General features: G+C 45.5%; 1 protein-coding gene across 1 annotated transcript in view; it reads right to left on the bottom strand.

The window, feature by feature from the left end:
- Nucleotides 1–2,517: 2,517 nt before the first annotated feature.
- Nucleotides 2,518–11,928, bottom strand: part of LOC106613327 (rho guanine nucleotide exchange factor TIAM1) — a 150,444-nt gene continuing 141,033 nt past the window's right edge. The window contains exons 27-29 of the mRNA XM_045724874.1: nucleotides 8,921–9,008; nucleotides 4,878–5,050; nucleotides 2,518–4,637 (exon numbers count right to left, since the gene is read on the bottom strand). Of these exons, the coding sequence (XP_045580830.1) occupies nucleotides 4,066–4,637; nucleotides 4,878–5,050; nucleotides 8,921–9,008 (833 nt within the window). The 3' untranslated portion in view covers nucleotides 2,518–4,065. The remainder of the gene's footprint in view (nucleotides 4,638–4,877; nucleotides 5,051–8,920; nucleotides 9,009–11,928) is intronic.

The raw sequence follows: 11,928 nt of genomic DNA, 5'->3' as shown, positions 1-11,928 counted from the left end.
TCATCCCGAGCTTGCAATTGACTCTTTCATCTCACTCCTCTCCCCTGTAACTATTTCCCAGGTCATTGCTGTAAATGAGAATGTGTTCTCAGTCAACTGACCTGGTAAAATAAGGGTTGAATAAAAAAAAGACGCTGCATGGGTGTGGCCCCCTTTCAACGATCTGGATGGGTGGGCCCCCTTTCAATGATCTGGATGGGTGGGCCCCCTTTCAACGATCTGGATGGGTGTGGCCCCCTTTCAACGATCTGGATGGGTGTGGCCCCCTTTCAACGATCTGGATGGGTGGGCCCCCTTTCAATGATCTGGATGGGTGTGCCCCCCTTTCAACGATCTGGATGGGTGGGCCCCCTTTCAACGATCTGGATGGGTGTGGCCCCCTTTCAACGATCTGGATGGGTGGGCCCCCTTTCAACGATCTGGATGGGTGGGCCCCCTTTCAACGATCTGGATGGGTGTGGCCCCCTTTCAACGATCTGGATGGGTGGGCCCCCTTTCAACGATCTGGATGGGTGGGCCCCCTTTCAACGATCTGGATGGGTGTGGCCCCCTTTCAATGATCTGCATGGACCCCTTTCAACAATCTGGATGGGTGTGGCCCCTTCATGGATTTGGATGGGATAAAGGGGGTGGGGCTGGTACACACGCCTCTGGTGGATTGGCTAGGAAGCTGGCTACCTAGACCCATTGACAAACAAGGGCATGACTAACAAACACTGTCACTTTTGGGCTTCTCGTCTGGAGAAGGTGTATAGTGCAGTGGGGGTGGCTGATCCCTGTCATCTGTCACTATGCTGCAGGTCTACCAGACCGAGCTAGGCACGGCTTTAACCGCAACGCCTGTCTGCCTGGCACAGTCGCCATCCCGCCACCTCGCAGGGAAGGAGACAGCCCTCGCGCACCTAGCTCGGGGATAGGTGGTGGCGTGGGATCGGGTCCTCCCTTGCCAGCCGGCCCCCAAACACCCGCGGTGACACGGCCAATCGGGGAGCGTCACAGGTGGCCGAAGCACCCCGTACCCAGAGTGGACCGTGCTTCAGGCAAACGTTTGCACATAAAACACATCGTTTCGGGTTTCAAGAGTGTTGTATATTCTGCACAGTTCAGTAAAAACATCCTCCACTTTCAGACACCATGTTAAGGAGATAAAAATAAACTATTTATTCCCCAGACCACCAGGGGGCGTCATGTGCAGTGTCACCCTGGGTAATGCGAACAGTAATGTTGGGTTACAGGCTACAATTCGTTGTATGCCCCCCCCTGCTTTTTTTGCGCCGTCATCACTTCAACTGTTCCCCCTGGTATCAGCACCGGTATTAAGGTAGGAAATATCCTCCCTGCTCCAGAAACGGGCAATACGAGTGGTTCCTCTGCCCAAAGCTCAGGACGGCTGGTTCCTGGTTCCAAAAAAGAGACGGGGGGTTTACGCCCCATTCTAGACATGCGCGCCCTGAACAAACGTCGCCGAGTTCACAAATTCAAGATGCTCACAAACCAGCGGCTGTTACAGTCCATGTGTCCACCGGCCATTGGCTCAGCACCATCGACCTTAAGGATGCGAACTTTCATGTGCCCATGTACCCGATTCACAGAAAGTTCCTGAGATTCCATTATGAGGCAATAGCTTATGAGTTTTTGGTACTACCGTCCGGCTTGTCCCTCTCACCTAGCATCTTTTCAGAGAGACTTAGCTGGGACTTCTGACAGTGTACTGTCGTACTGTCGTTGCCCAGATATGGAAGAGGTTCAACAGGGCCGACGGAGATCTTTACGCATAGCGAGAAAACGACCAGGGTTGTCTATTTTTCTCAATGAGGGACCAGTGTGGTCTGTTGGGAAACGGACGCTATGTCACACCCTCCTTTATGCATTTCCGCCAGCGGTTCTGATTCAGCCCACACTGGAGAAGGTGCACAAGGAGGGCTTACCATTCATTATTGGAGGGCTTACCATTCATTAATGATGGCTCCCTGTTGGCCCAGGCAGCCTTGGTTCACGGGAAATATTTTGCCTTTTAGGCAGAGACCTGTGGCAATTCTCGTTTGGACAGGTTTGGCAGGAGATTTGGATCCTATGGGCCTGGACACTGATGGCTAGGAGTTTACCTTTGAATTGTTTTGCTACCAAAAAGCCAAACCTTGACCCAGAAAATATAAAAAACTATCGGCCTATATCGAATCTCCCATTCCTTTCAAAAATGTTTGAGAAAGCTGTTGCGCAGCAACTCACTGCCTTCCTGAAGACAAACAATGTCTACGAAATGCTTCAGTCGGGTTTTAGACCCCATCATAGCACTGAGACTACACTTGTGAAGGTGGTAAATTACCTTTTAATGGCGTCAGACCGAGGTTCTGCATCTGTCCTCGTGCTCCTAGACCTTTTGATACCATCGATCACCATTCTATTGGAGAGATTGGAAACCCAAATTGGTCTACATGGACAAGTTCTGGCCTGGTTTAGATCTTATCTGTTGGAAAGATATCAGTTTGTCTCTGTGGATGGTTTGACAAATCAACTGTAAATGTTGGTGTTCCTCAAGGTTCCGTTTTGGGACCACTATTGTTTTCTCTATATATTTTACATCTTGGTGATGTCATTCGGAAACATAATGTTAACTTTCACTGCTATGCGGACGACACACTGCTGTACATTTCAATGAAACATGGTGAAGCCCCAAAATTGCCCTCGCTGGAAGCCTGTGTTTCAGACATAAGGAAGTAGATGGCTGCAAATGTTCTAGGAGATAGTTGGGCATCACCACACACTTGTGAGGTTTTATCGCTTGGATGTCACACAGTGTGCTTACGGCTGGGACAAGGGAAAGTCACTAGGCAGCGCACACCTTGTGCGTAATACCCAGACTGACACATCTGGTCAGGTACATTTAGTATCAGTTAGGGTTGGCTTGGGGAGGGATTATATTTCCCCATAGTATGTTGTACCAAAGTTGACTGACTGGAAGGGAACATAACGTTATGACTATAACTAGTGTTTTCTGAAGGAGGGAAACGAGGTAAAACACCTGTTTGGCCCAGCACCGCCTGTTCCAGGGCTCGGTGAAGAGCGGTATTAAATTGAAGAAATTAATCTGAGCCTCACACTTATCACCTGTGGAAGGCGTGGCTTCCAGCAAGGAGATGATGTAATTGGCCTTGTCAGGCGTGATTCTAGAACCTTCACCCGAAAAGCGACTCCCCCATAGTATGTTGTACCTCATTTCCCTCCTTCTTGGAACAGTAGTTATAGTCATAATGTTGCGTTTCATGTGTTCAAAACAAATACGCACACTTGACGACAATGGACAGGAACCTATAGTACCCCTGGAATCTGCCCCAATGTGCAAACCATGCCAAGCAATAGTATTGATTAGGGTCCATGATCGTACTGTCAGACAGTGAGCCAGCCAGCCAGCCAGCCAGCCAGTCAGTCTTCTCACAGTTTGGCATCCACATCACCATATGATTGGATAAGACCCCTCCATGTCTCCGTATGATTGGTTGATTCGATAAGACCCCTCTCCCTGTATTCCAGTATTGCTCCCATTGGAGGGCTTCAGTTTGAGCTTCACCACTCTATCTGTACACAACAAGGCATTCAAGTACACTGACAAGGAGGCAATATAGCAGTTTGAAGAAGCTGTGCCATGCATATCTACGCACGCGTATTAATGACGGGTGGGGATTGATTGATTGATTGATTGTTCACTGATCATCTCTTGAAGCTCATGTATGCGTCCCAAATAGCACCCTATTCCCTATATAGTGCACTACTTTAGACCAGGGCCCTATAGAGCCCTATTCCCTATATAGTGCACTACTTTAGACCAGGGCCCTATAGAACCCTATTCCATATACAGTGCACTACTTTAGACCAGGGCCTTATAGAACCCTATTCCCTATATAGTGTGCTACTTTAGACAGGGCCCTATTCCCTATATAGTGCACTACTTTTGACCAGAGCCTTATGGGCCCCAAACAGGGAAAAGGGTGCCATTTGTAACTCATGTAAAGCTCTCTGTCTGAGTGGTGAAACACACTGTCTGTAACTGTCTTCTGGTCTTGTAGTCTATCTCTGTAGTGTCTGAGCACCAGAGTCCAGAGGACAGTTCTCCCTGCGTAGCCAGATGTCCTCACCTTCCTCCCTAGCCCCCTGGTCATCCACACTCATCCCAGCTAGGTCACACTGCTTCCCCAGGTGGGAAAGTCTCATCCCTGGTGTGGTGGTCTCCATGGCTCCCAGGGACAGGGCCCCTACAGGCCCCTCTAGGTCTGTGTTGGACAGTGATTCAGTGGAGGGTCCATTGACAGACAGGCAGAAATCCTCATCACCACTAAGGATCTCTGTTTGTTTCACGTCTCCTCCTCCTTTCACCTCTGTCTCCTTCTGCGCCTCCTGCTCCTCCTCGTAGCGCTCCAGGTCAAACTGCTCCTCCACCCAGCGGTCTGTATCCCCTGCCTGCACCTCCCCCCGTTCCTTTCCCTGTCCTTCCCTTTGTCCCTGTCCCTCAGGCTCTTCAGGAGACAGTGGAGACAGAAGGGACTCCTGGTCCGGCTCGCTGTCGAAGACGATGTCTGTGTCGATGGTGAAACGGTTCCTCACCAGTTTCCTCCGGCCCAGGGTCCTCGCCGGGTCTGACACTGCAGAGGGAAGAGAAACAGACATCAAGGTTTCAGTGGGATGAATGGATTAGATAACAACGTCAATAGATGACATATAAAATATACACCACGTAAGCTAGCTGTTAGCTGTTAGCTGCTTTAAAACACACTGACAAAAGCACACACACACACACACACAACCCACGTCCCAACCACAATCCCATCATCCACAATCCCATCCCACTCCCCACACGCCTCTCCCCTCCCGACAGCACCTACCTGCTCTGTTCATGGCAGGTCTGGCTCCCTTCAGGGCACAGAGGCGTTTGCCTCCGAAGGGGACATACTGCTGGTTGGGAGGTAGAGACTCTGTCTTCATCAGTTGACGTCGTTGTTTATCTCTTAGGATGGAGTGGACTGTCTTCAGGAAGTCCTTCTTACAGTCCACAGAACTGGACGAAAGAGAGATTTGAAAAGATTTGGCATGGGTTCCCAGATCCTCAAAAAGTTATACAGCTGTACCATCGAGAGCATCCAGATCGGTTGCATCACCGCCTGGTATGGCAACTACTCGGCATCCGACCGTAAGGCGCTACAGAGGGTAGTGCGTACGGCCAAGTACATCACTGGAGCAGGGCTTCCTGCCATACAGGATCTATATACTAGGTGGTGTCAGAGGAACCCAAGTCATATACTCTTCTCTCTGCTACTGCACGGCAAGCGGTACCGGAGCGCCAAGTCTAGGTCCAAAAGGCTCCTTAACAGCTCCTTACTCCAAGATATTAGACTACTTAACAATTAATCCAATGACCACCCGGACTATTACATTGACCCTCCCCCTTTGTTTTTACACTGCTGCTACTCGCTATTTATTATCTATGTATAGTCACTTTACCCCTACGTACATGTACAAATTACCTGGACTAACCTGTACCCCCACACATTGACTCGGTACCGGTACCCCCTGTATATAGCCTCCACATTGACTCTGTACCAGTACCCCCCCCCCTGTATATAGCCTCCACATTGACTCTGTACCGGTACCCCCTGTATATAGCCTCCACATTGACTCTGTACCGGTAACCCCTGTATATAGCCTCCACATTGACTCTGTACCGTAACACCTTGTATATAGCCTCCACATTGACTCTGTACCGGTACCCCCTGTATATAGCCTCCACATTGACTCTGTACCGGTACCCCCTGTATATAGCCTCCACATTGACTCTGTACCGGTAACCCCTGTATATAGCCTCCACATTGACTCTGTACCGTAACACCTTGTATATAGCCTCCACATTGACTCTGTACCGGTACCCCCTGTATATAGCCTCCACATTGACTCTGTACCGTAACACCCTGTATATAGCCTCCACATTGACTCTGTACCGGTACCCCTGTATATAGCCTCCACATTGACTCTGTACCGTAATACCCTGTATATAGCCTCCACATTGACTCTGTACCGGTACCCCCTGTATATAGCCTCCACATTGACTCTGTACCGGTACCCCTGTATATAGCCTCCACATTGACTCTGTACCGTAATACCCTGTATATAGCCTCCACATTGACTGTGTACCGGTACCCCTGTATATAGCCTCCACATTGACTCTGTACCGTAACACCCTGTATATAGCCTCCACATTGACTCTGTACCGTAACACCCTGTATATAGCCTCCACATTGACTCTGTACCATAACACCCTGTATATAGCCTCCACATTGACTCTGTACCGTAACACCCTGTATATAGCCTCCACATTGACTCTGTACCGTAACACCCTGTATATAGCCTCCACATTGACTCTGTACCGTAACACCCTGTATATAACCTCCACATTGACTCTGTACCGTAACACCCTGTATATAGCCTCCACATTGACTCTGTACCGGTACCCCCTGTATATAGCCTCCACATTGACTCTGTACCGGTACCCCCTGTATATAGCCTCCACATTGACTCTGTACCGTAACACCCTGTATATAGCCTCCACATTGACTCTGTACCGTAATACCCTGTATATAGCCTCCACATTGACTCTGTACCGTAACACCCTGTATATAGCCTCCACATTGACTCTGTACCGGTACCCCCTGTATATAGCCTCCACATTGACTCTGTACCGGTACCCCCTGTATATAGCCTCCACATTGACTCTGTACCGTAACACCCTGTATATAGCCTCCACATTGACTCTGTACCATAACACCCTGTATATAGCCTCCACATTGACTCTGTACCGTAACACCCTGTATATAGCCTCGTTATTGTTATTTTATTGTGTTACTTTTTATTACATTTTTTACCTTTATTTCTTGAACTGGACTGTTGGTTAAGGGCTTGTAAGTAAGCCATGTGACAAATAAAATTGGATTTGATTGGTTTAATTTGTTGGATAATTAAAATATTCTCAGATGGTTAATACATACAGTTGAAGTCAGAATTTTACCATACACGTAGGTCGGAGTCATTAAAACTCATTTTTCAACCACTCCACAAATGTATTGTTAACCTGTTAGGGCTAGGGGGCAGTATTTACATGGCCGGATAAAAAAACGTACCCGATTTAATCTGGTTATTACTACTGCCCAGAAACTAGAATATGCATATAATTATTGGCTTTGGATAGAAAACACCCTAAAGTTTCTAAAACTGTTTGAATGGTGTCTGTGAGTATAACAGATCTCATATGGCAGGCAAAAAGCTGAGAAGATTCTGTACAGGAAGTGCCCTCTCTGACCATTCCTTGAGCTTCTTGACTCTTTTTATTGAAAACTTAGGATCTTTGCTGTAATGTGACACTTCCTACGGCTCCCATAGGCTCTCAGAACCCGGGAAAAAGCTGAATGATGTCGAGGCAGCCCCTGGCTGAAAAACATTAGCGCGTTTGGATAGTGGTCGGTCAGAGTACTATGAGACTGAGGCGCGTGCATGAGGCGACCCCATGTTTTATTTTCTCTCCCTTTGTACTAAAACACAGATTCCCGGTCGGAATATTATCGCTTTTTTATGAGAAAAATGGCATAAAAATTGATTTTAAACAGCGGTTGACATGCTTCGAAGTACGGTAATGGAATATTTAGAATTTTTTTGTCACGAAACGCGTCGTGCGCGTCACCCTTCTTTACACTTCAGATAGTGTCTTGAACGCACGAACAAAACAGAGGATATTTGAACATAACTATGGATTATTTTGAACCAAACCAACATTTGTTATTGAAGTAGAAGTCCTGGGAGTGCATTCTGACGAAGAACAGCAAAGGTAATAACATTTTTCTTATAGTAAATCTGACTTTGGTGAGGGCTAAACTTGGTGGGTGTCTAAATAGCTAGCCCTGTGATGCCGGGCTATCTACTTAGAATATTGCAAAATGTGCTTTCACCGAAAAGCTATTTTAAAATCGGACATAGCGAGTGCATAGAGGAGTTCTGTATCTATAATTCTTAAAATAATTGTTATGTTTTTTGTGAACGTTTATCGTGAGTAATTTAGTAAATTCACCGGAAGTTTGCGGGGGATATGCTAGTTCTGAACGTCACATGCTAATGTAAAAAGCTGGTTTTTGATATAAATATGAACTTGATTGAACAAAACATGCATGTATTGTATAACATAATGTCCTAGGTGTGTCATCTGATGAAGATCATCAAAGGTTAGTGCTGCATTTAGCTGTGGTTTGGGTTTATGTGACATATGCTAGCTTGAAAAATGGGTGTCTGATTATTTCTGACTGGGTACTCTGCTGACATAATCTAATGTTTTGCTTTCGTTGTAAAGCCTTTTTGAAATCGGACAGTGTGGTTAGATTAACGACAGTCTTGTCTTTAAAATGGTGTAAAATAGTCATATGTTTGAGAAATTGAAGTTATAGCATTTATGAGGTATTTGTATTTCGCGCCACAGGATTCCACTGGCTGTTACGTAGGTGGGACGATTTCGTCCCACCGACCCTAGAGAAGTTAACAAACTATAGTTTTGGCAAGTCAGTTAGGACATCTACTTAGTGCACGACACAAGTAATTTTTCAAAAAATTGTTTACAGACAGATTATTTCACTTATAATTCACACTGTCAGGAGGAATGGGCCAAAATTCACCCAATTTATTGTGGGAAGCTTGTGGAAGGCTACCCAAAACATTTGACCCAAGTTAAACAATTTAAAGGCAATGCTACCAAATACTAATTGAGTGTATGTAAACTTCTGACCCACTGGAAATGTGATGATATAAATAAAAGGTGAAATAAATCATTTTCTCTACTATTATTAGAATTATTATTGGAATTAGGATTAAATGTCAGTTAGGTCAGGAGGCTCACCTGCAGCACAGGTGGAATGTCCTCTCCGGCCGTCCTTCTGACTCGGACTTGATGTGGACGATCTCACACACGGCAGAGCCCTCTCCATCTGCATGGCGAGCGTGCGCACACACACACACACACACACACACACACACACAGTTATAACCTTACGTACAGAACAACTCATTTCTAGTCACTGACTATCTTTATCTCACTCCATCATGTCTATTCAGACTGAGAACATTACAAAGAACATCATGTCTATTCACACAGAGAAGAACATTACAAAGAACATCATGTCTATTCACACAGAGAAGAACATTACAAAGAACATCATGTCTATTCACACAGAGAAGAACATTACAAAGAACATCATGTCTATTCACACAGAGAAGAACAGTCTAGTCATGAAATCTATGCAGCCTACTCACTCACTTTTTATAGCTACTGTTTACAGGCCTCCTGGGCCATGTGCAGTGTTCCTCACTGAATTCCCTGAATTCCTACCGGATCTTGTAGTCATAGCAGATAATATTCACATTTTTGGTGACTTTAACATTCACATGGAAAAGTCCACAGACCCACTCCAAAAGGCTTTCGGAGCCATCATCGACTCAGTGGGTTTTGTCCAACATGTCTCTGGACCTACTAACTGCCACAGTCATACTCTGGACCTAGTTCTGTCCCATGGAATAAATGTTGTGGATCTTAATGTTTTTCCTCATAATCCTGGATTATCGGACCACCATTTTATTGCGTTTGCAATTGCAACAAATAATCTGCTCAGACCCCAACCAAGGAGCATTAAAAGTCGTGCTATAAATTCTCAGACAACCCAAAGATTCCTTGATGCCCTTCCAGACTCCCTCTGCCTACCCAAGGACGTCAGAGGACAAAAATCAGTTAACCACCTAACTGAGGAACTCAATTTAACCTTGCGCAATACCCTAGATGCAGTTGCACCCCTAAAAATGTAAAACATCTGTCATAAGAAACTAGCTCCCTGGTATACAGAAAATACACGAGCTCTGAAGCAAGCTTCCAGAAAATTGGAACGGAAATGGCGCCACACCAAACTGGAAGTCTTCCGACTAGCTTGGAAAGACAGTACCGTGCAGTATTGAAGAGCCCTCACTGCTGCTCGATCATCCTATTTTTCCAACTTAATTGAGGAAAATAAGAACAACCCAAAATTTATTTTTGATACTGTCGCAAAGCTAACTAAAAAGCAGTATTCGCAAATGGAGGATGGCTTTCACTTCAGCAGTAATAAATTTATGAACTTCCTTGAGGAAAAGATCATGATCATTAGAAAGCAAATTACGGACTCCTCTTTAAATCTGGGTATTCCTCCAAAGCTCCATTGTCCTGAGTCTGCACAACTCTGCCAGGACCTAGGATCAAGGGAGATACTAAAGTGTTTTAGTACTATATCTCTTGACACAATGATGAAAATAATCATGGCCTCCAAAACCCTCAAGCTGCATACTGGACCCTATTCCAACTAAACTACTGGAAGAGCTGCTTCCTGTGCTTGGCCCTCCTATGTTGAACATAATAAACGGCTCTCTATCCACCGGATGTGTACCAAGCTCACTAAAAGTGGCAGTAATAAAGCCTCTCTTGAAAAAGCCGAATCTTGACCCAGAAATTATAAAAAACTATCGGCCTATATCGAATCTTCCATTCCTCTCAAAAATTTTAGAAAAAGCTGTTGCACAGCAACTCACTGCCTTCCTGAAGACAAACAATGTATACGAAACGCTTCAGTCTGGTTTTAGACCCCATCATAGCACTGAGACTGCATTTGTGAAGATGGCAAATGACCTTTTAATGACATCAGACCGAGGCTCTGCATCTGTCCTCGTGCTCCTAGATCTTAGTGCCGCTTTTGATACCATCGATCACCACATTCTTTTGGAGAGATTGGAAACCCAAATTGGTCTACATGGACAAGTTCTGGCCTGGTTTAGATCTTATCTGTCGGAAAGATATCAGTTTGTCTCTGTGAATGGTTTGTCCTCTGACAAATCAATTGTACATTTCCGTGTTCCTCAAGGTTCCGTTTTAGGACCACTATTGTTTTCACTATATATTTTACCTCTTGGGGATGTCATTCGAAAACATAATGTTAAATTTCACTGCTATGCGGACGACACACAGCTGTACATTTCAATGAAACATGGTGAAGCCCCAAAATTGCCCTCGCTAGAAGCCTGTGTTTCAGACATAATGAAGTGGATGGCTGCAAACTTTCTACTTTTAAACTCGGACAAAACAGAGATGCTTGTTCTAGGTCCCAAGAAACAAAGAGATCTTCTGTTGAATCTGACAATTAATCTGGATGGTTGTACAGTCGTCTCAAATAAAACTGTGAAGGACCTCGGCGTTACTCTGGACCCTGATCTCTCCTTTGAAGAACATATCAAGACTGTTTCAAGGACAGCTTTTTTCCATCTACGTAACATTGCAAAAATCAGAAACTTTCTGTCCAAAAGTGACGCAGAAAAATTAATCCATGCTTTTGTTACTTCTAGGCTGGACTCCTGCAATACTCTACTTTCCGGCTACCCGGATAAAGCACTAAACAAACTTCAGTTAGTGCTAAATACGGCAGCTAGAATCCTGACTAGAACCCAAAAATTTGATCATATTACTCCAGTGCTAGCCTCCCTACACTGGCTTCCTGTTAAGGCAAGGGCTGATTTAAAGGTTTTACTGCTAACCTACAAAGCATTACATAGTTTGCTCCTACCTATCTTTCCCATTTGGTCCTGCCGTACATACCTACACGCACGCTACGGTCACAAGACGCAGGCCTCCTAATTGTCCCTAGAATTTCTAAGCAAACGGCTGGAGGTAGGGCTTTCTTCTATAGAGCTCAATTTTTATGGAATGGTCTGCCTACCCATGTGAGAGACGCAGACTCAGTCTCAACCTTTAAGTCTTTACTGAAGACTTGTCTCTTCAGTAGGTCCTATGATTAAGTATAGTCTGGCCCAGGAGTGTGAAGGTGAACGGAAAGG

The sequence above is a fragment of the Salmo salar genome, chromosome ssa09 (genome assembly GCF_905237065.1).
Source record: "Salmo salar chromosome ssa09, Ssal_v3.1, whole genome shotgun sequence".
Lineage (NCBI taxonomy): Eukaryota > Metazoa > Chordata > Actinopteri > Salmoniformes > Salmonidae > Salmo > Salmo salar.
Note: the sequence above shows the minus strand (reverse complement) of the source record. Positions and strands in the feature narration are given on the sequence as shown.